The 27,005-nt window shown below is 54.0% G+C and overlaps 1 protein-coding gene across 1 annotated transcript in view; it reads right to left on the bottom strand.

The window, feature by feature from the left end:
- Positions 1-370: 370 nt before the first annotated feature.
- Positions 371-27,005, bottom strand: part of NGEF (neuronal guanine nucleotide exchange factor) — a 39,315-nt gene continuing 12,680 nt past the window's right edge. Inside the window, exons 4-13 of the mRNA XM_072796717.1 lie at positions 11,982-12,142; positions 10,358-10,510; positions 9,042-9,171; positions 6,771-6,845; positions 4,975-5,064; positions 3,780-3,943; positions 3,383-3,538; positions 2,670-2,749; positions 1,845-1,949; positions 371-1,368 (exon numbers count right to left, since the gene is read on the bottom strand). Coding sequence (XP_072652818.1) covers positions 1,178-1,368; positions 1,845-1,949; positions 2,670-2,749; positions 3,383-3,538; positions 3,780-3,943; positions 4,975-5,064; positions 6,771-6,845; positions 9,042-9,171; positions 10,358-10,510; positions 11,982-12,142 — 1,305 coding nt within the window. The 3' untranslated portion in view covers positions 371-1,177. The remainder of the gene's footprint in view (positions 1,369-1,844; positions 1,950-2,669; positions 2,750-3,382; positions 3,539-3,779; positions 3,944-4,974; positions 5,065-6,770; positions 6,846-9,041; positions 9,172-10,357; positions 10,511-11,981; positions 12,143-27,005) is intronic.

Here is a 27,005-nt window from a genome sequence, read left to right on the forward strand (position 1 = left end):
GGTAGGAAGTGACTGGCCAGGGAGGAAGCCCCAGCCCCATGCCTGATGTTAGATCTCCTGTGGGATCGCCACCCACTGATTTTTCTGATAGTCCTACTATGGTCTTCCAAAGCTGCGTTCTCACTTCCACTCCAACTCCTTCAAATAGCATCTTGTTTCTGGAATCCTTCCATAAGTAGAGGCCCAAATCTTTTTCCAACCTGAGGTCCTAACCCTGGCTGCTTTTTCCTGTCTTGGAAGTCACCTCAATCCCCTCCTTTAGGACATGCCTCCTCCACTGGCCTTGAAAGGAGTTCCTCTTTCCCTGCCCAGAACCAAACACCTCATTCCTGTGTGCAGCAGAGCAATAAAGAGCAGACCTTCACCTCCGTTATTTTATACATGATGCTTCTTTTAATGCAGCCAAAAATGATATTTGCTTTTCTCGGAACCAAAACCGATACAGGATGCAGTGACCAATTCATTCCTCACAACACCTGGGCTCCTGAAGGGGCCAGAAGACACAAGTTACATCCAGCTTGTCAGGGAGCCAGAGGTGGCATGGGCCCTCGGGCCAAGCTCTGGTAGGCCTGCCATGAAGCAGGGCCTGGCCGTGCAGCCAGAGGCTGGCAGAGGCTTGGGGAGGGGGAAGACAGAGGTGTTTGGTCTCTCAGTCCTTTGAATCGGAGACCAAGGGCTGCTCATCAAGCTCAGGCAAGGGTGATCCATCTGCACGCCTGGTGGATTCTAATGGCTTCCAGGGTAGAGAAGGACAAGTGCGGGGGGGTCATGACAATCCTTCCAGCCTGCCCTCGGCCAGGGACACTCTTCCAGTGCCTGGGAAGGCCCCTGGAGCATGCCGGTCCACTTCCACTCCCTCTCAGAGACAAGGGGGAGAGGTGGCAAATACTGTTTAAAATGGACTTTCTCGTTTATAAATGCAGCAGAGGAAAGACGTAGGCACCCTTTCTCCAGTTGGCAAGCGAGGGGGCCGAGACACAGGGGCACTCAGCGCGCGGCAGGGAGAGGGGCGGGGGTGGCCCCTGCACAGGCACTTGCCTTCCCCCAGAGGCCTCCACCGTCCGTGGGGTCGGCCTGCCGCGGCTGCTGCTGCTGCTGCTGCTGCTGCTGCTGCTGCTGCTGCTGCTGCTGCGGCCCGCCCGCATCCTCCCGCCAAGCTGGTGACCCGGGCCCGGGGTCATTGCCGATTTCGGCTGCCCAGCTTCCTGCGATCCTTGTTCTGGCTGCGCTGAGGGTCGTCCATCTTGTGGACTCGGAAACATTCCTTGAGGTTCTGGGACCGGATCTTGGGATTCAAGATCTCCTCAGTCATGGAGCTGGGGAACCAGCCTCTCTCCTGGTCATGCAGACGCTCGCCAAAGATCCACCCTGTGTAGGCATGGGTCAGGGAGGGTCAGGCCGTGGGGGTGAGGGCTGAGGGCTCCCATCCCTGCTGGGATAGAGGTGAGGGAGGTGCACGAGCCCGGCTGGCCCTTCCAGAGAGCACCTGCTTGGTGAACCGCCGCTGGACACACTCAGATTGGGTTTTCCCCTCATAAGCTGGGAAAGCACTGCCCTGACACCCTCCTGGAGGAACCCGGTGTGTCCCAAATGTATGGACTTTGGAACCCATTCCTGAGCCCTCAGCAGCTGTCTGCTGCTCAGAGTGAAGCCAGGCCGCCCCCAAAAGGGAGAGGCATCCAAGCGGACCAGGTGGTGTCTCAGTGCCCCCGTCTTGTTGGCCAGCCTGCCTCTGAGCCTGGGCCTCGTGGTGACACCCCCACCTTCTCCCTCAGACTGGCACAGGGTCCTGGGGGCGGGGAGGGGGTGGCACGAGTGGGGGTACGCCCAGCCCCCGGCCTCACCGTCTTCGGTCTTTTCCAGAATGTTCAGAATGTCAGCCAGCTCCAGTGTCAGCTCGTCCGGCTGCTGGGCCACATACGGGTGCACACACTGGACCTGGGGACAGTCTGAAGGGAGGGGGGAGGGAGGTGACACGTCATCACCAGGTCACCCGTCCTGCTCCATCCGCAGCAGGCCCTGGACACACACACTCACCCCCACCCCGGGGGCTAGCAGGGCAGGTGCGCCTGCGCCTCACGTTCCCACAGCAACGGGAAAGGGTCTGCTCAAGGGACAGGAGGGTCTGGCTCCACAGAGAACACGGTTAAAACAGGGGCTCTGGAGGAAAACAATATGCGGATAAAGGGAGGAGCAGTCGGGGAGGGGGACTTCTTTCGGACTTCAGAAGGAACTTGTCAGGCCTGGGATGTGGTGCCGGGAGCCATTTTGGGGAGGGCCAGGCCCTGGAGAGCACAGCAGGGCTAGCAGCTTCGCTGTGAGGCAGGTGGGCTCGCCCCTTTGTATCTTAGAAGACCTTCAGACGGCTGGCAGCCCCAGAGAGTACTGGTGTTTGCCTTTTGGGCCCACATCCCTCTTGGTTTCTTCGTGGTACCTATCACTTAAGACCCTGGGACTTGTTTCATCAACCATCCACACGTTTGGGAAGCTCGGTCACACCGAAGTCCTCCATCAGGGTTGGCGCACAGGCCCTGGGGCAGGGGAAGCCACGCCGCCTCTGGGCTGTCTGGGCTGGCTGGCTCGGAAGGCTGCCCCATCAGGGGTGTGGAGCAGAGGCAGAGCCTCCCCCCCCCGCCCCCACCTGCCTCCTCCACCCTGAGGGCACTTACCCAGCAGCCGGGAAGTGAAGGAAACAAACTTGGTTCTCCGGTTGGGGGCCAGTGAGGTCATCCAACGCTTCATCTCACTCCTGGGACGCGGAGGAGGACAATCGCCGAAGCCACAGAGCAAACCACCCCTCACTTCCCTCCGGGCCTGGTGCCAGGCATCCCACAAGACCGCAGCAGGACAGCTGGGGGTGCCCAGCATCCAGCGGAGAGGCACGGGGCGCCCTGCTGCATCTCCCTGACACGCGTGCCACCCCAGGGGCACCCCCGAAAGCCGCAGTCTCTCAGACACATTGTCTGGGCGGTGGGAACTGGTCCAAGTGGACCAACTGGGCCGAGGTGGGTGGGGTGACCTGTGAGCCCTGTGGGACGAGAGCCGAGCACCACTCTCCCCGCCCATCTCGGCTGTCCCTCCCCGAGCCCCGGGGCTGCTCAGGCGGGTGAATGGACGGCCCGGGCCGCCCAGGGTGTGGCGCACTGGTCAGCCAGGCCCCGAGGGTTCTACATGTCATCAGGAAAGAGAGGCCCTCCTGGAGCCTGAGGCCCCGAGGGACACCCCGACTGGCGGCAGCCCCTGGCAGAAAGCTTCCCCTTGGGGTCTGGGCGGCCGGTGGGCCACCAGGCATGTCCTGAGCCCCAGAGCCTTGCTCCACCTGGGAGGGAGACCCGGGGCGCCTCGGGCGTCAGGGGCACGGCTGGCGGCGCGCGGCACTCACTGAGAAGACGCCTTCAGCATGTAGGTGGCCTCCCGGTCGTCCGCGTTCTCCAGCAGCCGCAGGATGAACACGTTGGCCAGAGTCTGGCCCTGGTCCTCCAGCTCCTCCACCCGGAGGAGGCCCCTCGGGGCCGAGTCAAACACTTGGTACTTGTCTCTGGGGACCCAGGGCGGCAGGGTGGGTGTGTTGGTCCCCAGGAGGCCCCAGGGAACCCCCACCTGCACCCCCGGTCCTGCTGGCCCTACTGTTGTGGCCACTCCTCACCTCATCCTGGAAGCCCCCCACCTGAACACCAGTCCCCCCACCCCCAGACTGCCGCCTGCCAGGGTGACCGGTGCTGAGGGGCTGGCCCAAGCCCCAGCTCTCCCTGCCGCAGGGCAGGGGCCCAGCTGCTCACCCGGGGATCTGCCGGCAGATCACCAGCAGGTCGTTGAAGAGGAAGAGGTAAATTTCCCGGAAGAGTTTCTTGGTCCGCAGGGTTCGGGAGGTCTTGGGGCCTGACATCTGCTGCAGCTCACCCTGCTTCAGCAGCCAGCGGGAGTGGGAGATGATGGGCACGGACTGGGGGCGGAGGGGATGGGGTCAGAGCGGCTGTGCCCCTCCAGGCCTCCCGGGGCTCCGCCAGCCTCACTGGAGTCCTAACCCGAGGACTGGCATGGGGGCACTGCCCTGGGGGGGGGGGGTGGAGCCGTCCTGGGTAAATGCAGGAAGAGCAGTGCATGTGTGTGCACACACAAGGGTGTGTGTCGCTGTGTATTTGTGCTGGGGGCAACTGTGCATTTGTTGTATATGTGTTTGTGTGTGTTTCTAGGTATATGTGCTTGTGTCTAAGTGTGTCTATGTGGACTCGTGTGTACACCTGGGTGTATGTGTGTGGGAGGGGGCACCTGTGTGACAGTTGTCATTCCCCACCAGGCTCAGCCCAGCAGGGCAGAATCAGAGCAGGAGCCAAGTTCACAGCAGAGAGGAGAGAACTGGGTGCCATGGGACAAGCAGGCCAGGTCTGCAGGTATCCACTGCAGGGCTCAGGGGGAGGCTCCTGGCACCCAGCAGCCGGACCAGCAGGTGGAGATGTGGGGGGAGCCCAGAAGCCCATATCTGCATCCTCAGCCAGGGCTCACTTCCTAAACACAGCAGGACCTCAGGGACCCCCATGTGCACTGTGTCCTCATGTGTCACCAGAAACCTGGGTCCCGGGGGCTCTTCATGCTCATGAATACCTGAAGCTTTACATAAAGTTGGGGGAGGTCAATAACTGCGGTCAGATTTTCAGTCCCCCTCCCCCCATTTAAGAATCCCTGATTTGGTCCCTGTCACGTGCTTCATGTCCACTAACTGCTCAAGGTCACACAGCCAAGAAACGAGAGCATGTGGCTCCAGGCTCCTTGCACACCATCTCTCAGAAGATAAGCACAGGCCAAGGGGATGGCATGGTCACAGGGGGCAGGCAGGGTCAGCGAGAGGTGTCAAGAGAGATGTCAGTGAAGGTGACACTGCACTGAGACACAAGGGGGGGGCAATCATTGGACTCGACCAGGGACAGATGCTGCAGGCCAGACCGGCTGGGGTGACGGGGACGGGCACAGGCTCACCTTGATCTTAAACTCCATCTTCTTCTGAATGCTGATCATCTGCTCTGTGCGGCTCATTTTCCTGACACCCTCGTTGCACGCTTTTACCACCTAGCATCAGAAGGGGGACACATGAGGCCAGGTGCGGCCAGCTGTTCGCGGCCCCTACCTTTGTCCGCTCTGGCCCCAGGGCGTGAGCAGACACTGCCTGCAGCCGAGCCTGGCTGGCCTGCTGTCGGTTATGGCTCGCGGTTCTCATTGAAATCATTAAAAAATTGCAGTAATTTTACATGAAGAGCCAGACCAGCTTAGAAACCACAACCCCTTTTTGCAAAGATTACAGGTGTACGTGCCGGTTTGTGAGGTCAAGCACCCGCAGGTCAGCCATGAGGTGTGGGATAACTGGTGAGCTTTACCCTCTTCTTTTTACTTATGAACACTTGCTCAATTTTTTTTCTTTGTATTGAACGTCAATTACTTTTATCAATTAGGAAAAAAAACCCCACCTTTGTATTTTATTTAGTTTTTCATGGGTTTTATTTTTACGTCATCTCTACACCCAACAGGGAGCTCGAACCCTGAGATCAAGCATCACATGCTCTACTGACTGAGCCAGCCAGATGCCCCTAAAAATACACCCTTATTAATAAGAGAAGTAGGGACGCCTGATTGGCTCAGCAGTTGAGCATCTGCCTTTGACTCAGGGCGTGATCCTGGGGTCCTGGGATCGAGTACCGCATTGGGCATCTTGTGGGGAGCCTGCTTCTCCCTCTGCCTGTGTCTCTGCCTCTCCCTGTGTCGCTCATGAATAAATAAGTAAAATCTTTTTAAAAAAATAAGAGAAAGGTAAAGTACAAGAAACACAAGTATAGCTTTCATTAGAAGGGAAAGAAAAGGAGGTGACAGCAGAGGAGAACCTAGGCACCAGGCTCTCAGCACGGTCGCCGGCACGACTGAGCGGCCCCTGCACCTCGGCCGGAGCTGGCTTGGGGCCCCAGCAACACCGGGAGCCACACGGATGGATGGCACCCAGAAGGGACACAGACGCCACCGCTTCCAGCACCGCCCTACCCTGCTGGCGACGCCCAGGAGGAACCGATCCTCCAAGGGCGAGGACTGGACACTGCTTCTTCACCTGGGGCGGAAAAAGCAGGGCCAGAGAGTCCTTGGGCAGACAGGAGGGGCGAGGCAGGGGGAGGAGGTGTGGGGCGGAGCTGTGTCAGGGTCCAGAGCCAGATCCAGCCCCCAGGGCCGTCCCAGGGCAGGAAGATGCTGGAAGCAGGCTGGGACAAGCGTGGGGCCTGAGGGCACCAGACGCCTGCAGGGGGGCAGCTGATGAGAGAGCCCTGCAGGTGGGTGGCAGTAGAGGTCACCTCGGCTGCTGCTGGTCGGCCCTGGCTCAGTGACAGCAGGGGCGCTGTCAGGCCACACCTGCTCTGTTTTTCTTTCTTTCTTTAATAATCTTTACGCCCAACGTGGGGCTTGAACTCACCACCCTGACATCAAGCTACCCCATGTCTGCCTTTGGCTCAGGGCGTGATCCCGGAGTCCCAGGATCGAGTCTCACATCGGGCTCCCTGCATGAAGCCTGCTTCTCCCCCTGCCTGTGTCTCTGCCTCTCTCTCTCTCCATGTCTCTCATGAATAGATAAATACAATCTTAAAAAAAAAAAAAAAAAAAGCAGATATTAAAACGAATTTGCAATTTCCAAAGACACACGGACAAGGGAGAAAGGCAGGACCAGACAGTGGGCGGCAGGTATCCGGACAAGGAAAACAGTTTATGGAGGAAGAAAAGGAGGAGGAAGCACAGCTCACCATCTCCAGTTCCTTGTGGGCCTCCAAAGCAGTGCACTCGCGCTCAGACCTTTCTTCCACTCTCTTCAGAATGTTCTGAGCACAGGAAAATCTGTTTTAATTTGACCACATGTGGCCTTCCCTCCCCTCCTGGCCCCCATGGACACGGGGCCTGCCCTGCCCTGCCCCGGGAACTGCCCTCATCGCCAAGTCGCAGTGACCCTGAGACTTTGTTAACTCTCCTCTTACTGGTGAAAGTGCCTTTTTTTTTTTTCTCCAACCGTTTCATTTTCTTGGATTAACAAAATGATGCTCTCATCACCTTTGCCTCAAAACGTGCTTCCCAGAATGCCTCCCTGATGGCTCCGGACCACCATCCGGCCTGCCCTTGCCCTGCGTTTCCTCAACACAATACTCAGCTAGGTCTTGATCTTCCTTTTGTTGGTTTTCGTTGTAGAAAAATTAAGATTTTTACATATCTGTATATGCTCTTTTCCTGTAATTTCTTCATAGTTTCCCCCGACTTCTGTTTCAGTTTTTCCAAGTTAAAAAACAAATTTCACACGTAACCCCTTCAACTAGCGTTCTGGGACTTGGGTTTGTGCCCCCTGAGCTCTCTCATAGCGCTCTCTCTGGCCGCCCTGGGCATCGGGGTGGGGCGGGTGGGATTGCTTCCTCTGACGCCCTCCTCTTTAGTCTCAGGCCTCTGGGCCCGGTCCCCCCGGCCCCAGGCTGTGACCTCTACTCCTTACTGCTGCCGCCATGGAGCTAGCCAGCTGCCCCAGGTCTTTGGTCTCCCCCTGTCTGACCTCTGAGCTCCCCTCACTGTGGCTTGCAGGTCATCCTCTCAGCTGAGAGCCATGGCCAGGTCCACACCATCCACTCCCCTGCGGGGTGGACCGAATAGCCCAGCAGCATGCAGCAGGCCCCAGGGTCCCCACTGTACAGGCGATGCCCCCCGCTCCAGGCTTCAGGAAATGTCACCCCCTCCAGGCTTCCCTGGCTCCAGCCCGCCTGGCCTTCCTCCTGCCTCACCCCTATTCCTCCTTGGGCACCGTGTCCAGGGCTGGGTCTTGGGACCCCTTTCTCTCCTTGTTTGGTCTCTCTCGCTAAATGGCACCTCAATGCTGAGAAGCCCTGCGCTGACTTCACCCCTTTAACTCTGAACTTAGGGACTTGCTTGCTCAGGGCTCTCGAGCTCAGCTGGGTCACACCAAAACCCCCGACTGCTCCTGACCCTGTCTCCCCACCTTTTTTTTCTGTTCTTCTCCTAAAAGATTTCATTAGATCAAATAGTAGTTGTCTTTCACTTCCACTAAAACCAAAGCTTCCCAAGCATAGAAACCCGTGGATATATCTGTGACCTTTGGCCCCAGGACAGACTAGCAAAAAAGTAGGCACAGTACTCAAAAAATTGTTTGTGGTATGAAAGAAAGGCCACTGCAGACGCAGACCTGGGCCATCTTCAGGTTTTGTTCATAACTGTTTTAAGACAACTCATCCATCCAGTCTGCTCTCCCACAGTTCAGATGGGGAAACTGCTCCAGCTTAGACTCTTCCTCCCTCTTACCCGGAGTAGAAAGTGGGCACCTCAATTCTGATTTCCTTCCTTCCCTCCAGACTCTCCCCTCCTCCCTACCCCCCACCCCGCCTTGCCCCCTCCCCCAGGCCAAGCTGCCTTTGTCCAGTAGCTTCCAGACCCCTTCTGCCATTTGCACTCCTGCTCTCCTGCCCATCACTCTGCACAGGAGCCGTTGCGTGCTCTCACAGAAGGCAGTTATCAGGCGACTCCTGGTCCTGCCGAGGAATGAAGCCAGCATCTTACCTGGTCCCTCAGGGCCTCAACTGACCTTTCACCCAATCTGCACTCACTGCTGTCAAGTTCCCTCAGCTCACCATTGGCCTCCAGGCTGTGAGCCTCGTTGCCCCAGGGCCTTTGCATAAGCAGTTGCCTGTCACCTGAAGAGCTCTTCTCTGTCAGCCCAGTCTCTGCTCAAATGTCACTTGTCTGAGAGTCTTTCTTGAGCCTCCCCAGCTGACGGTGGCCAGGCAGTGACCCCCTATCAAGTACCCCGCTTCACTGTCCTCACAGCCATGACCGCCTCCTGGTTTGTGTGTGCTTGTCGATCTCTCTCCCAGACTGCAGCTCACTGGGAACAGGGGCTGAGTCCCCCCACTGCCTTAGGATTTGTGGAACAAATGGACTTCCTAGAAAGCTAGCAGAGACCTGGAACAGCCAAAGGCAAAGGCCTGCAGCGGGAGAGGTGTACGCAAGCCCAGGGCACGTGGTACCTGGATCAACAGCTTGAGGCGCGTGATCCTCTGGAAAGGCAGGATGAGGAAGGAGGACAGAGGCAGCCCCCTGCACTTGGGGTCCAGCTCCAACTGCGCAATCAGCTCCCGAAAGGCCGCCTTCTCCTGGCTGGGGACACGGACACGAGGGTCGGTCTCAGGCGCGCAGGAGGCGTGAATCGGATGTGCGTCCACGGCCCGGAGGAACCAGACAGCCCACGGGCACCGAACACACGCTTACTGCTTTTCATGCAAAATAAACCGTTCAGGTACGAGCCAAATAACAATAGTGGCTTCACAGGCCTGGCCCATGAAAACGTAGCAAAAGATGCCATGTGTGGGAAGGTAAGAATTGCTCATGTGGCCAAGTCCATGACTCAGGCACACAATTCAGTGATTTGCCCAGCAGGGAGCCATGGCAAGGTGAACCCACGTAGTGACAGAAACAGCAGCAGGCTGGGGGCAAGGGCCAGAGGGACTTGCGCTGTGCCTGCCGCCAGAGATGTCCTGTGTGCGGGCGGCTGGGCAGGGGGCAGCTAGGGGGCCGCCTAGACCACGGCCCCAGGGACACCTGCTCACCGCCTTTCCACAGGTGCCCTGCCCGAGGGGCACCCCAGGGTACCTAGGCCCTGTCCTGCCGTATGCTGGCTTCCTTGGTATCTGTCCTCAGAGCTGGCGTCCTGATCCCCTCCCATCCATTTTCAACCCCCAAACATCCCAAGCCCTGAAAGCTCCATTTTAAAGCATCCACGAGTAGCTACATGGCTTGATGGCAAGCCCAGTGAAGCCGAACGTCAGATTGTTGCTTCCCAGAGAGCCCTTTGGTGCTCCGGAGTCGAGCTAAGAGCACATCACTGGTTAAACCATCACCGAAGCGTGGCACAGAAGTGTGAAATGTTTAAAAGAAGCAAATTGACTGAAAAATCACCTCATCGACCGGAACTCCAGGGAAGCTGACAAGCAGAGAGGTGAGTAATAAAGTCAAGGGTGTTGCTGGAACCCTACAAAGGCTCCCCCGCCACCCCATCCTTGCCTTTGTCCCTACCTCAGCCATCTTCCCGAGCCCTTGGGCATTGAGGGGTCCTCCCGGCCTCAAACCCTCTCTGCTAAACCTCACGTTGCTCAGCCTGCCGCTCTGGACACGGGGCCGGTGGGCGCCACGGCTGCCTGTGTCGGGGTCATATTCCCCTAGTGACCCTGACGCCCCGGGCACATGCCAGGCTCGGGTACTCTCCTGGGAAAGCAGAGGACCAAGGACCACGGCTGATGTCCTCGTGGAAGTGGTGACACCTGCAGCCCGGGACGGGGACACTCACAGCAACTGCTTGTAGGTCCTCTCCTGGTAGGTCTGGTTGCTGACGTAGGTGATGTACACGGAGAAGTGGTTGGCCGCGTAATGGTACACGATGTCGCACACGTCCGAAATGACGATGTTCTCCTCCATCCGGCGCTCCAGCTCCAGGAGAAACCTGCAGGGCGCAGGGTGGGGGCAGTGGCCCAGGTTAGGGACACGTGACAGCGACACTCAGGACACACCTCCAGCCCCAGGCCCAGCTCGGACAAGGCAATGGATGCGGCAGGACGTGATGCCCGCGCTGACGGCGTGGTTGGTTGCATCGAGGAATTATCTGTTCAGTGTTTTCAGGTGGGTAATAGCCTCAGGAGTATTTTTTAAAAGAGAGTGAAAGCGACCTTATGTGTGACATACACACTGGTGTGCTCCTTGATGAGGCAACAAGGGGAATTTGCTTCAGAAGGCTCCCGGGGTGCTGGAGAGGGGTGGGGATGCGAGCAACTCTAGATGCTGGGCTGGGGGTGGGCTCAACACGCTCCTGTCTCTACTTCTGCATGTCTGGAATTCTCCACGATGAACTATAAGTAAATACATAAATAAGGGACGCCTGGGTGGCTCAGTGGTTGAGCATCTGCCTTCGGCTCAGGGCATGATCCTGGGATCTGGGATCGAGTCCCGCATCGGGCTCCCCAGAGGGAGCCTGCTTCTCCCTCTCCCTGTGTCTCTGCCCCTCTCTCTCTCTCTGTGTCTTTCATGAATACAGAATCTTACAAAAAAAAAAAAAAAAAAAAGGCAAATAAAAAGACTCCCTTCCCTCAACAAGGTGAAACAGCAGAGGCCAAGGGGTCTCTCAGCAATCCTGCACCTGAGCCCACTTGGGAGCTGCCATGAGGAGGAGTGCAGAGAAGGGGCCCACCCGGGGGCCCACAGAGCACCAGCAGCACCCTGGGCACCCCAGAGGTGGAGGGGACCCTACTGCCACACCACAGCTTCACATCCAAACATGCGCCGTTAGACCAGCTCATCCAAAAGCTGAGTTTTGGGCTTTGAGCCACAGATTTCCAAGGCCTAGTGAGAAATGGTCAGTGGATCTTCTATCCTAACAGTACAATTTGGCATCCTTTTCTTCTTTGCAAGAATCAATTAATGGCTGTTTATTCTTCCTCCAGTTAAGCTCCTCCCATCCTTATAGGCAACATGTAAGCACAGTTCCAAAGTCATCTCCACATATTATGGAGAGAGAAGGCCTAGGTCCAGGATGGGGTTTCTGCAGAGGCTCTCAGGGACTCTTGGGGCCCTGCATGCACCAAACCAGGACTTTAGGACACCAGGATAGAGAGCAGCTTACACGGACCCCCTGGACCTGGTCAGGACACCCACCACACACCTGCCTGACTCTGGGGGACATGTGGGATATCTGTGCTGTTGGGAGGGAACCTGCAGATAGGAGGCCTGCTCAGGGGGACGCCCTGGCAGGACGGGAGGCAAATGGCTGGGTTTACCTATTTGTATCTTACTATAGATAATTCCAAACACACAAATGTAGAGAAGCCAGTGTAACAAGCACTCGCCACCAGCTTCAGCCATACCCCAGGTGAGAAGGTTCTGGAAGCCAGGCCCCACGAGGACCAGAGCAGGTGGCTCACCGTTCACTGACGGCCATGACGTCCAGGACATTGGAGAAGAGGATGTGTGCCTCAGACGGGTGCAGGATCTTCTTCAGACGTTCATTCTCCATGAAGTGAGACACGAGCAGGCTCAGGCTTTTGTAGTAGGAGGCCTCAGAAGTGACCAGCTCGAACATGGCCTGTGTCAGGACAGAGAGGCAAGAGGAGGGCCAGCGGTCACCTCCCAGGCCTCACCTTGCAGGAGGGCGTCTCCCTGGCTCCCGGTCAGAGACGCAGAGACAGGAAGGCCTGTGTGTGCAAGGGCGAGTGGACTAAGGGTGCTTCCACACGCTGGCTGCAAGGCTCCCTGCATAAAAGGCAAAGAGAACGTGCTCACGGCTCGCTATATGGAAACCCAGAGACCTCCTAACATCCGGAGCACGGAGTAGGTGAAAACCCAAGAGGTCAGGCATATACTGGAGCCCCAGCAACTGCTAACGGTGACGCGGGTGGTCTCCTGGTGCAGAATGGGCGTGAAAATCGGTACGGAGGGCCTCCCACCTATACACCCCCAGGGACAGCTGGAGGACACAGGCCACCGTGTCAACCACAGACAGCAGGAGGGGGTGCATCTTTTATCTTTTCACCCTTTAACTTGTCTTTATATTTTTTTCAAAGATTTTATTTATTTATTCATAGACACACAGAGAGAGGCAGAGACACAGGCAGAGGGAGAAGCAGGCTCCACGCAGGGAGCCCGACGTGGGACTCCATCCTGGGTCTCCAGGATCACACCCCAGGCTGCAGGCAGTGCCAAACCGCTGCACCACCAGGGCTGCCCTAACTTGTCTTTATTTTTATTTATTTTTTTAATTTTTTTATTTATTTATGATAGTCACAGAGAGAGAGAGAGAGAGAGGCAGAGACACAGGCAGAGGGAGAAGCAGGCTCCATGCACCGGGAGCCTGATGTGGGATTCGATCCCGGGTCTCCAGGATCGCGCCCTGGGCCAAAGGCAGGCGCCAAACCGCTGCGCCACCCAGGGATCCCCCTAACTTGTCTTTAAATTGAAAAATGAGCATCTATTATTTCTTCCATGGTCTAATTTCATAATGTAATCGATAAAGCAATTTTCACTTTGAAAAAGAAAAAGAAATCCAGAATCTGATAAGCTCCCTGGAGGCAGCCTTATTCTGTATCAAGCCTGTTTCCTGGTTGCTGAGCCTAAAGCACACAGCAAAACCAGTCGAGGCTCTGTTCTCTCCAGTGAGGAGCTTCTCTGCCGTGAGGGCCCACCTTCCCTGGCTTGCTCCCAAGCAAACCGATGACCTTTCCTGAGGGTGGGTTCGGGTCCCACAGTGGCCGCCCAGAAGGGACGGTGTAGTGGGGTGAACTGTGCCCACCCCACCCCCCCAAAGCTGTGTCTGTGTCCTAAGCTCTGGCACCGATGACTGTGAATTTATTTGGGAAATATGCAGATGCAGATTAATGATGTCCAGGACATCACCCTGGATCGAGAGTCTAAATCCAACAACAGGTGTCTTTCTAAGGGAGCCATGTGACACACGACGGACGTCTGACGCGGAGGCGCCCAGAGGAGGCTGTGTGAAGACCAAGGCAGAGCTGAATGTGCCCCGTGCCCAGGGCCACCTGCAGGTGCCGGCAGCTAGGAAGGGCAAGCAGCTCCCGGGAGTCCTGACACCTTGGTCTCAGGTCTCTAGGCCTCACAGCTGGGGGAGAAGAGACCCCAACTGTCGTGAGCCACCTCGTTGGTACTGATTTGTTACAGCGGCCCCAGCTCTCTCTGTGTCTTTCTTGAATATGAAAACTACCAGACAGATGGAGCAGCACAGGGATTCTGGTCCTCAGCACAGCGACTCTGGTCCTCTCCGTGCCCCAACCACCCCATATGTCACTGCAACCCTCACCCCCCGCCCCACCGGCCAGAGCCCTACCAGGGCTCGAGGCTCTGGCAATGAAAGTGGAGCTCCAGGGCCCAGGAAGGACGGGTGGAAGGAGACAGGGAGGGACTAGCATTTGTTCTAAAGGCACTAGGAATCCTCCCGGGTCCCCCAGGAACGGCGTACGGGGGGGCTCCTGTTCCACCCAAAGGAACCAGAGGCAGAGGTGAAGTAACGCCCTCAAAGTTACCGCTGGGCGGGCAGAGGCTCAACCCAAGGGACTTCCGAGCCCTGGGCTGGGCCACCACGCTGCCCCGATAGACCGCAGGCAGAGCAGGGGTTACAAGAAGCGACGTGTTTGCAAGTTGGGGACCTCCAGGAGCATACACCCCCCCCCCCCAGCAACAGGGTCAGAGTCCACAGGGAAGTCACTCTGGGGTGGCCCAGCAATCAGAGCCCGGGCCACCGTGGCGGAGAGCCCACCTGGTGCCCCAGTGGGTGCCCCCGACCTGGGCCGATGGGAGCCATCGCTGGAGCCTCTCTGGAGCCACCCCCAGGTCGCGGCGGCCAGGTCCACTTGGCGGGCGAAGCCACGGAAAGCACATCCCAGCGGCCTCCCTGGCGGCCCCGCACCCCACGACCCAGCGCTCGGCCTGCGGCGGCGCCACGGGCCCGCGGGAGGCTTCTCGGCCTGCGGCGCGGGCATCAGACCACCTCCCTGCCGCTACGCTGCGGTTCGCTAAGAAGATGTCCAGAAGGTGTCAAGCCACCGCGGCTTGCAGGCTCTAAGCAAATACGCAACCCGCCGCCCGCACAGGGACGCGGCCGAGTGTGCTCGGAGGACGGAGCGCCGTGCCCGCCACGCAGCCCCGCGGAGGGCGCGTCTCCCCGAGGGCCACCCCTGCACACCCGCACCGCCTGAGCCCGCACCCCTGAGCCCACCGCGCACCCCGCTCCTTCTGCACGCGCCATCCGGGGCGTTGTCCCATCTGATGGTCACGACGCTCTCCCTCAGTCAAGCCTCTGGGTGCAGCGCGGGGCTGATGGGGATCCGGGCCCTGCGTGCTCTCTGCACTCTCTCTCATTCCCTCACTCATACATCCACTCATTCACGCATTCGCTCACTCACTAATTCACTCATTCATTAATTCACTCACTCATTCACGTACTCACCCCCTCATTCACTCACTCATTCAATACTTACTAATTCACTCACTCACTCACTTACCCATTCACTCATTCACTTACTCATTCACTCACTCATCTGTTCACTCACTCACCCCCTCATTCATTCACTCACTCACTCACTCATCATTCACTCATTCACTCTCCCCTCTGCTCTCATGTTTGCTGAGCACCTGTCTAGGCATCAGGGATTTAGTAGTGAGCATGGCCAACTCCCTGCCACCATGGAGCTTGAATCCCAGGGAATGGGGACAGAGCAGACAGGGAGAGGTGTGTGTGAGTGTATGTGTGCGTGTATGTATATATGAGTGTGATGAGTGTGAATGTGTGTGTGAGATGTGTTTATATGAATGAGTATAAGAATGTGAATACAAGAGCATATACATATGACTGTGTATGAATGAGCATAAGAACGTGCTGTGTGTGTGTAAAAGTGTGTAAGAATGTGCACACGTTGCTGACCATAGGGCACTCCTTGATAAAACCACTGCTCCGTGGCCACGCAGGCTGAGGCCCCCTGACCTGCCCCCGGCTGATGTATGACACCCTCAGTGGGGCTGACGCAGGATCCTTAGCCTTGGGGAACACTTGGCTAGACTGACCCGAATTTTATGAATCACGGCTCGTCTCTCAATGCTGCTTAGTGCTCAACTTAATATCCTGTTTGATTTCCGCCAATTATCCTGTTCCAGTTTTTTTCCCAGCCTTGCCACTACCAAGCCCGTTCCTGCCTGGGTTCTTTTCCAGGGGTGAGATCTGCTCAACTCTGGGTGCTGCTTCGGAGGGGTCAGTCCGGGTGGTTGTGGAGTTGGCAGGGACTGAGGTGGCCCTGGCATCTGGCACGGGCAGCTGAGGAGCAGAACGGTCAAGGCTTCTGCCTTGGAGTTAGCCAGACGTTTGCCAGGATGAGAACTGCTTTAAGCAGCTAAGCCTGTTCCCATCGTGCAAAACGGGAACCACAGTCCCCAGCTGACAGCCGTCAGCCTGGAGCCCACCCATCTCAAAGCACCTGCTGGACGCTGGGGGTCATTAAGGAGTCAGCATTGGGGCGCTGCCCTCACAGGACTCAGCTCCACAGGATGAAGCTCTGGCCAGAGGGATCAAGAGGGGCTTGTACTAGGAGGTGACACTGGATGTGACAAACCCATTCCCAAGGGCACAAATGCTCATGCAGAGAACGGATGTGCGCGCCTGGTGGGACAGGGGGATGGTGGCCAGGCCATAAGAGGACCACGGAGGAAACAACAAGCTCCTGTTTCCATCTTTGAGTCTTTCCCCTGCCCGCTGTGTGGGCCTAAACCACACAGCCTTGTTTTCCAGAGTCCAGGAGGGCTGCTCCTGGGCGCTGAAGGTGTTCACACCACTTCCCGAGTTGGCTTGTGGACGAGAAGCCACATCTGGCTCCCCGCAGGCTACCCTACCACACTTAGAAGACACTGGATCATATTTTTCTCAGTAAATTTAGATTTTTCTCCAAAGAAAGGAAACAACAGAGAGAAATCACTGGTGTCCCAGCTGGGACAAGACCATCACCGCTCCGTCTCACATGAGCTGACTGGATTTAGCTTCAGCTGGCAAGCATCTCCCCCTTCCTGGAGCAAGGCCAGAGACACCTGAGCCTGCAGACCCCAGGCCAGCACTGCACCCCTTGAATACAAGATACTCCAGAGATGCACAAAGCCAAGACCCCTTGCTAATGCAGGGTCGGCCACGGGGGCCGCTTGGGGTTCACTGGGGTGCTGTAGGCGGCCTCAGCACTGGGGGAGTTGCAGAGTTAGGACCACCTGGCCATGCTGTTCAAGCAACGCATTGGAAGAAACAAATGAGACCCCAGCCCATCAGCAAGGGGGATGAAAGAGGAAGCAGGGACACCAGGAAAATCCAGGGGAAAACCTAACCTGCTTCTGATTGAGGGAGGTGAGAAACCAGTGCCAAAACCCACAGTGCTGCTTGTTAAGAACCCACTTCACTCACCCGTCAGTTGCTGGGTCTCAGACAGTTGAGCTTGTGTCACAGTTCATCGTCTGCCACGGGTCCTCGGGGTCCGGCCAGGCAAGCTCACTGCCCCAGTGCTCCACGCCCCGCTCCCACACGGCCACTGGCATCGGCCCTTGGTTCTTCCACCAGCAGGGCACGGGGGGGAGCAACCCCCTCCCTTGCTCTGCACCTGCACCATCTCCTTGTAACTCAGGACTCTCTATGGAACCCCCCATGTGGCACATTTTGTCCTGTCCTGACCTCCGTGTTAATGGACCACAGCCGTCTGAGGCCACCGCCTTCCCTTTATCACGATGTGGTCATGTGACCTGAGTCACAGGTCCCCCTAGATGGAAGCTGCCCCCAGGACGGAAGCCATCCCACCGCCTGCCTCCCTGCCACTGCCGTCAGGTGTGGCTTCAGCACAGCTGGGAAGCAGAAGCAGCCCCCTCCCCACAGTCCCGGTTTGGGGGTGGGGGCCCACCTCTTCCCAAATCCCAGGCTATTCCCAGGACAGGCTGTCCATGGCGGCTGGATCTCAGCTCCCATCTGAGCAGGTGAAAGGAACAAAATGGGATCTTCTTAGGTAGTCTGCATTTTTCCACCTGCTTGGGACTGAATTGTGTCCCCCCAAGCTCATAATGTTGAAGCCCTAGCCCCCAGTATGACTGCAATTGGAGATGGGGCCTATGAAGAAGTCATTAAAGTCTAATGTGATCATAGAGGTAGGGCCCTGATCCCCTATGACTCTGTCCTCATGAGAAGAGACAGAGACACCAGGGATGCAAGCCAAAGACAGCGGTCCCATCAGATACCAAGGTTGCCGGGACCTCAATCTTGGACTTCCAGCCCCAGAACTGCGAGAAATTCATGCCTGCTGTCCAGCCTCCCAGGCTGGGGCAGTTGGTTATGGCAGCTCAACCTGGTCAAGTGCCACCTAATTTCCCATCCAGCTCCAAGAACTGTGGCCCTTTCCATCCTCTGGGCCGACATTCGCTAGCCATTGGACTGGATGTGGACTGGAAGGCAAGGCCAGGAGCCCCCTCCCAACACAGGACACACACCTCTCAGGGAACAGGGAAAAGTTGGGCATTATTCCAAGTCACTGGAGCAAGGCCTGGGAGCAGAGTCAAGAGAAAAGAGACATTCTCTGCTGCAGGTCCTGCGTCACTGGGGAGACTCAGACCCAACAGATGACTCTTCACAGGTGTTCTGTGAAACAGCGTGCGCGGCTTCCAAAAATACCGCACCAGAAGACAAAGTTCATTTGGCAAGAACTGAGGACCATTCCTGCTGCCCCCACCCCTTGCCAGAATGAGGCATTTTCTCTCCCTAAATCCAGGAAACTCTTGGCCCTGCTTCTTGCTTGGTCACCATGCTCCTGCTCAGACACAGACTGAGCAACACTCTCCTGGTGAGCAGGGATCATGAATACCCTCGTCCGTGCAAGGTTATCAGAGACACACAGCCCCGGGTGCAAGCAACAGCTGCCACTCATCAACACCCAACAGGTGCCTGGCGTGATGCCATGTGCTTGTGAGGCATCACCTGACTCAGTCCTCACCACAACCCTGGAGGTCCCCCAGACTGTCCCCACAGATCAGGGTGCTAAGGTCCCATGGCCTGTGAGTGGCAAAACCAGGGTTTGTGCAAAACCAGGGTTTGTCCTTTTGACTCCAGAGCTCTGTGCCTTGACTGCTCTGCTACGGAACAAGAAGCCCTTCCACGCAGACACCAAGTTTTCCCACCAGCCCAGGGCCCAGCAGTGCCAGGCCAGCACCCTGCGTCCTCAGAGGTGGGCCTGCTGTGATTTGTACAGAAGCCCCCTCCCTCCTATGCTGGCCCCTGTAGACTGTAGACTCTCTCCGGGTCCTTAATTATCTGCTTGTTAACATGGTTCTTTCGAGTAGGTGCTTCATACATTTGTTAAAGGAAAAACCTCCTCAGTAGCGCTCTCATGCGTAAACCAGATCCCCAGTCCTGGTTTACGGATGACACACTCGTAACTTCCTCCCACGGGTTCTGCTCCCCAGGGCCCCCTGCTCCCCACGCTCGGAGCGCCCACATCTGTTTACAAGGACACCACTGGCTGCATTATACGTTCATCCTTCTTTCTAGGCTCCTGCTGGCCGTCCAGTGTCCCATCCTCTCTCCTGGACAGCTTCCTGAAGTGGCAGGTACAGGAAACTCAATGCTCCAGAAGCTTACTGGCCACCTGCTGAGAGCTGGGGGCTGCCAGACACTGGGGATCCCGAGATGACCAAGACCTACCCCTGCCCCCTCGGAGACCCTCGGCCCAGGAGACCTCAAGCGTGGGGGGCCAGACTTTGCGCTGCTGCCCAGACCTCAGCTCAGTCATTCCATAAACCTGGACCAAGAGCCACCTCCAGGACGTGACTGGGCTCAATGCTGGGGACACAAAGGCACAGAAGCATGCTGTCACCAAGGATGCAGCCTGGGCACGGCCGATGACAGCTCAGCGGTGACCCTGACAGTGAAGTGGGGAAGCAAGGAGGAGGCCGTACCCCAAGCAGCAGGAGAAGCAGGCAGCCAGGGAAAGGTTCTGGAAGGGGCTGAGAGTTAGCCAGGCAAAAGTGGGGGAAAGCCAACATTTTTCAAGCTGGTCCCCTGACCACAGGTGTTTGTGCAAATGCAGATCCCCAGGCCTCGCCCCGGGTCCACACATAACCTGTCTTTTAACAAGATGTCCAGGTCCTCGTGAGGTGTGGCGGTGACTGAGGACCCTGGCACCCGAAGCTTCTGCAAGTCACTTGGGAGCTTTCTTACTTGTCACTCGGAGCTCCTAAGTGTTAGGGCACCTGCCTGATGCCTATCTTCCCTGGTACATTTGCTTTTAGCTGGAGGGCGGGAGGAGACAGAGAGGAAGCTGGGCCATAATGCCAGGGGTCTCCTTCTAGAGCACCCCACTACCTTAGAGGTTGCGGGGACATAACCCATGGACACCCTGGTTCAGACCCCTCGGTCCAGTCTCCAGGCCCCAAGATGTGCCAGAGGGAGTTATGGCCACAAAGGCTGGGCCTTATGCTCCAGATGACCACACGCTTCCTCCCTCCTCCGGGGCTGTCACAGGAGCCAGGGTGAAGGGTGGCCAGGCCCGTCCATGAGAGGCTGTACCTGCACTTTGCTCTGGGGCCTTGAGTCCTTCTGTGCCAGCGTGGCCACCCCCAGCAGATGCCCCTCCACGCTCCAGGCTGGTCCCTCCCCTCCACGACCCGACTGGAACAGCACAAAGCTTTGCCACTTCTGGGGCTAGCCCAATAATTCACTATCACAGGTATTAAGGTGGCTGGAAGTGACTCCAAAAAGACACTCAGTAAAGAACAAGCTCCTGAGAGTGTCTCTCTTCCACGAATGATGATGGATCAGATTCCAGAGTGCACACCTTGACCCGCTGCAGTGGGGTCTGCGGGGTCCACCTGAGGCCTCGGCCATCACATGTCACACAGCGTGGCGACAACGACCTCGGGGTGCTGCTGCGGGCCTAGGGCTCACATATGAAATTGTAGCTTCCTGCAGCCCTGGGGCGGGGGGCCCTGAGCACCCCTAACGTAGGTATAAACTTTAAAAAGACACAATCTTACAACGATGCCTCACTCACAGTAAGAGAAATGGAAATTAAAACCACAACGAGATATCGCTGATTATCTAGCACATCAGTCAAGACAAAATGATGGGCTCATGTACAGTGGTGATGTGGAGCGAGCACCCTCATACCTCAGTGTGGAGATAGCATCTCCCAAAATTTAAAAAGCAGGGAACTCAACTCCTCAATTCCACCTGGCAGTTTCCGTGGTAATCCACTGCGAGGATTTCAGTTTTATATAATAATGCATTGAATGTCCTGGACCCGCAACATTTCTAATCGCAAATAGCCATCCGTTGGGGGGCTGGCTAAAGAAATCAAGGAACATCATAAACAACAGAGATCCATAAAGCGAACCAAAAAAAAAAAAAGAAAGAAAGAAAAAAGAGAATGGGGTGCTCCATTTGGGCCGATGTAGAAAGATTTTCAAAACATTTTTCCAAGTTGAGAAAGCAAGCACAGCACATAACCACGTAATAGCAGGTTCACCATGTGTGCGGCACACGGACGCCGCCCTCGGGGACCAGGCACAGAGGAGACGTTTTTCACCGTAAATCCATTTACTCTTTTTGCACTTTTCTTTTTTTTTTTTTTTTTAATGATAGTCACAGAGAGAGAGAGAGAGGCAGAGACACAGGCAGAGGGAGAAGCAGGCTCCATGCACCGGGAGCCTGACGCAGGATTCGATCCCAGGTCTCCAGGATCGCGCCCTGGGCCAAAGGCAGGCGCTAAACCGCTGCGCCACCCAGGGATCCCTCTTTTTGCACTTTTCATCAGGTACGTAAGTTATTTATCCAAAAGATTCCTTTCAAAAATGACAAATGCTAACATCACTTTGTGGCAAGAATTACAGGTGTTTATCATAGGACAGGAGCTGTGTGATGTCCTGTGTGATGGCTATCGTCCTTAAACCGTGGAGCAAAGTCCCTGTCCCTCCTAACTGGAGACTCATTTGTTGAATTGTTAAAGTTTATCCCAAAGAGACAAGTATGTGGTTCAATGAGGGTTGGTGAGCAAAATAACAGTCACGATTTAATTTCTTTTTTTGAAATCTTTTTTTTTTTTTTTAAAGATTTTATTTATTTATGAGAAACACAGAGAGGCAGACACAGGCAGAGGGAGAAGCAGGTCCATGCAGGGAGCCCGACATGGGATTCAATCCCGGGTCTCCAGGATCACACCCAAAGGTAGTGCTAAACCACAGAACCACCCAGGCTGCCCACGATTTAATTTCTTGATAGAGGTACATCATATTAGGGTGCCTGGGTGGCTCGTCGGTTAAGGGTCTGCCTTTGGCTCAGGTCATGATCCCAGGGTCCTAGGACGGAGTCCTGCATAGGGCTCCCTGCTCCTCCGGGAGTCTGCTTCTCCCTTTCCCTCTGCCCATAGCATGCTCTCTCTCTGTCAAATAAATAAAATCTTTATAAAAAAAAAAGTACATCATATTAAAAACCCATAATTTTCTTCTAAAATGGATAGTTTTTTTTAAAGTACATTAAAATTCTACATTGTGAAAACAGGTAAAAAAAACAAAAAAAACAAAAAATGTATCCTGTTTTGGAGGTTGAGCAGACTGAGATCGTAATAGATCCTGATAGATCCCCTAGGAGGCCCACACAGGATAACCACTGGGTCCCCTCCCTTCCTGCCCCTGGCAGGGTGACGCTGGAAGTCCTGACTGGGCACCCTGGGGCTGTCCCGCTGCAATAAGAACCAGCCTGTGCAGGCTGCCCCATGGGAGTGTCTGCATGACCTGGTTTCCTTGGAGATACTCAAAATATCATTCCCTGCTCAGTTTTTGAGCTGTGCACACCCAGCTCACCAAGATCAGGGACCAATGCACGTCTGTCTTTTCTATCCCCTTTGCCTAGACAGGTTCCTGGAGCTCGCTGGGGACATGGGCCATGCCAGCCACAGGAGTGACCACTCCACGTAGTATGCTTGGGCGGCCCCTCCAGGTTCTCCATTCTTTCTCAGGGTGCCGGCGTCAGGCCTAGTGAGAATCAAGCAGTGACTGATGCTTCCTCCAGTGAGGTGAGGCCCCTCGGGTCCCTCCCCTTTGCTTTTGACTCTCCCTCAGGACCATTCCACGTTCCATGGCTTTCTGGGGAAGCCCCTGCCCTCTCTACAGCTGCCTCCCTCTCAAACCTTATAATTTGAACGTACGTCTGATTATTTTCTCAAACTCTTGTGTTCTCAGACAGCAACCCCAACACCATTCCAGGCGGGAGGGTGGGAATCGAGGGCTACAGGATAAGTTTAAGAAACAGAAACTAAACCGAGAAAATCCTACCTGATGTCTAAGACCACGTGTTCCAACTTCAGCTACCTAATTTTTACTTAGAAAAGGAGGGAAACATACAATTTTGTTCTTAAATCCCAGTTCTTCAATGACTAAGACATAGGCCTACCAAAAGGCCATCATTTTGGGGTATTTTCCTTGTGTGAACAGTAGTTCATTGCAACCTGCTGCTTTTGTAGCTAAGGAGAAAAAGATGTTCCAACAACAGATTGAGCTGGTGGTACCAGTTGCCTGACTTGCCTTGAAAAATGAGAAGATCTAATGCAGAAGTCACTGATTTGGAACAAAAAAGATCTGGAGATCTCACTGCTTCCTTTGCCAAATATTAACAAAATAGAAACTCACATTAAGCTTTTTAAAATAAATATGAAAAGTCAGACCAGGGGCATCTGGGTGGCTCAGTCGGTTAAGCATCTGACTCTTGATTTCGGCTCAGGTCATGATCTCAGGGTCGTGGGATGGAGCCCCACGTGGGGCTCCGTGCTCAGCATGGAGTCTGCTTGAGATTTTCTCCCTCCCCCTCCCCCTCTGTTCCTCCCACTGCTCACTCTCTCCCTAAAACAAACAAATAAAATCTTAAAAAAAAATAAAAGTCAGACCATAAAGTCTCAGAGCAAGACACATGGCCTGTGTGCCCCTGTGATTTTCTACTGCATGTGACTGTATTTATTGTTAGGTCATCCTAGTTATTTAAATATCTTTACTGGATCTATTAGAAATGATGAAAATGTCATTTATTAAATCTATTTTTCCATGCCAATTCTACTATAGATGGAATGCTTTATCCCGCCTTTATCTTTTAATTTTTTAAAAAGATTTTATTTATTTATTCATGAGAGACACAGAGAGAGGCAGAGACACAGACAGAGGGAGAAGCAGGGTCCCTGCAGGGAACCCGATGTGGGACTTGATCCCAAGACCCTGGGACCACGACCTGAGCCAAAGGTAGATGCTCAACCACTGAGCCACCCAGGTGTCCCTATCTTTTAATTTTTTTTAAAAAAAAGGTTTTATTTATTAGAGAGAGACAGAGAGAGAGAGAGAGAGAGCACAAGCAGGGAGAAGGGCAGAGGAGGAGGGAGAGGGAGAAGTAGACTGTGTAGCACAGAGCCCACCACCACAGAGCTGGATCCTACAACCCTGAAATCGAGACCTGAGCAGAAACCAAGAGTGCATCCAGGTGCCCCTCTATCCTGCCCTTTAAAAACTTAATGTGTCATAAATATTCACCTTGTTCATTCTTTGAAAATATATATATATTTTACATGTTTTCCCTGTGTACACTGTCTTACTAAGTAGTTCCCCTATCATTGGGCATTTTGGGTTCTTCCTCCCATTCTTCCCCTAATTTTTGCTGGAATCAACATCCTTATAAACAAGTATTTGTGCATATTTCTGATTATTTTTCAAGATAAATTTCTAGGAATGGTAACACTAGACAGTGTGCAAACATACCCTTGTAAGGGTCTGGTACACACATTGCTGTTTTCTCCCTATCAGTGTGTTTGAGAGTACTCATTGAAAAATCTGCCCAACACCAGGTTTTAAATATATTTATATTTTAAAGTCTCTGCCATTTGAAATGCCTCAATGTTGTTTTAACTTGGACTTCTTTGATTAAACCAGTGAGTTTGATTTCTCCCCTCCCACCCTTTAAATTTAATCACCGGCCACTTGCAATTTTCCTGGGAATTGTTCTGTCCATTTTTCTTTGGGATACTCATCTTTTTCTAATTGATCGAGACCTGAGTTTTGCTCACACATACAAAGACAACTAAGTTTTGGATATTTATCTTAGAATCAGCCATTTCCCTGAAATGCCTAATAAGGATCCAGTGCTTTTGATTCCCTCAGGATTTTTAAGTAGGCAGCCATCATCGGCAGGTAAGGGTGGCTTTGACTGTCCTTGCTTATGCTTTATCTCTTATTTCTTTCCTTGTTTTGCTGGACTCGCTAGAACTTCCAGAGCAACACTGGTGTTAGCAAGCTTCACTGTCTTGCCTTGATCGCCACCAACAACAATTCTTCATTAAATGTGATCTTGGATATAGACCTACGATGTTCTTTATAAATTTCCAAAACTATCCTGAGTTTTGTTTAAATGGAAATAAATGTCCTATTTCCCTTTTCAACGTCTTTGAAGGTCAGGGTATTCTTCTCTGGCCTATTGATAGGATACATTCTGGCCCCAAACTTCATACCATCTTTGCATTCATGCATATGTGTTCAATATATGTTATTCTTTTTTCTTTTTTAAAGATTTAAATTTATTTATTTGGGAGAGAGAGAGAGAGAGAGTATGTGTATGCACAAAGGCGTGGGCAGAGGGAGAGGGAGAAGCGGATTCCCCACTCAGGGGCGCTGCCCTCACAGGACTCAGTTTCATGGGATGAAGCTCTGGCCAGGGGGGTCAGGAGGGGCTTGTCCTAGGAGGTGACACTGGATGTGACAAGCCCATTCCCAGGGGACAAGGGAGCCTGACATGGGGCTTGATCCCAGGACCTCAAGATCTTGACCTGAGCTGAAGGCAGACACTTAACCAACTGAGCCACCCAGGTGCCCCCTCAATGTATGTTATTCTTTTAATGTATCTCCAGATTTGATTTTCTTATGTTTTATGTAAATTTTTGCTTTAATTCACAGTAAGACAGATCTAGGTTTTGTTTTGGGGGTTGGGGCGGGCGGGGGGGCAGTGCTTCTTTTGTTGGATTGAACAGAATGAGGACATTCAATCTGTTTCTTTTCCTCTTTCCCCTCTTTTATGTTTTAGTTTTTAAATTAGTATGTGGTAAAATTGACTTTTGATGCACAGTTCTAAGAATTTTAACACAGGTATAAGATTCTTGTAACCAACACCATAACCAGGACACACAGGGTTCCATTACTCTGAAAAAGCCCCCTGTGCTCTCCTGTTCTGGTCACACCCTCCCCGCCCTCATCCCTGGCGATGACCACTGATCGGGCCTCTGTCACTGCAGCTTTGTCTCGTTCAGCGTGTCCTACAGATGGAATGACATGGTGTGTAACCTCCCTGATTTCCTTCACTCAGCAACATGCCTTTGCATTCACCTAGCTGGTGTATAGCAATAGATCTTCTTTTTAGGACTAAGCACGCCATCGTACAGACTTTCCAGAGTTTATCTGTTAAAGGATATTTGGTTTGTGCCCTGTGTTTGGCTATTATGAATCGAGCTACTATAAACATTCACCTGCAGGTTTTTGTGTAAACCTAAGTTTTTATTTCTATAGGGCAGTAGTTCTCAACCATGAACTACTTTTGCTCCCCAGGGGACCTTCAGCTAGGTCTCGATTCATTTTTGGTTGTGACAACTGGGGGTAGGATTTTACTGGCATCTAGTAGCAAGGACCTCTTACAACGCACAGGAGAGCCACCCCTCTGACAAAGAATGATCCAACCCCAGATGTCATCCTGTCGCTTTTGAGACGCTGCCCTAGGTAAACACCCACAACTGGGACCTCCGGGCTGTATGTGGTCTGTGTCACTTGTAAGAAACCACCAACTCTTTTTCAGAGCAGCCAAACCATTTTGTACTCCCACCAGCCAGGTACATGAATTCTAATTGTTCCACAACCACACCAGCACTTGGTATTGTATTTTAAGTTTTTTAAGCTAGTGTGTATTATTATTATTATTTTTAAGAGGGTTTTTTTGGGTAGATTTCTTGAGATTTTTTTATATAGACAATCATCATGTCCTCTGTGAATAGGGGCAGTTTATTTCCAGCTTCCCTGTGGACTTTCTCTTTGACTCAGGGATTACTTAGAAACATGCCCCTCGATTTCTAAGTGTTTGGAGATTTTCCTGTTACCTTTAGGTCACTGATTTTTATTTTAATTCTATTACAATTACAGAACATACTTTGTATGATTTGAATTCTTTTCAATTTGTGAAAGTGTGGTATGGTCTGCCTTGGTGAATGCTCTGTGTGCACTTGAAAAATAATGCGCGCTCTGCTAGGTGTTGAGTGGAGTGTCCTAGAAATGCTATTAGTTCCAGTTGGTTCACAACACTCAACTCTTCAATATCCTGACTTTTTTCATGTCTCCTGGTCCCACTGATTACAGAGAGAAAG

Source organism: Canis lupus, chromosome 24 (genome assembly GCF_048164855.1).
Source record: "Canis lupus baileyi chromosome 24, mCanLup2.hap1, whole genome shotgun sequence".
Lineage (NCBI taxonomy): Eukaryota > Metazoa > Chordata > Mammalia > Carnivora > Canidae > Canis > Canis lupus.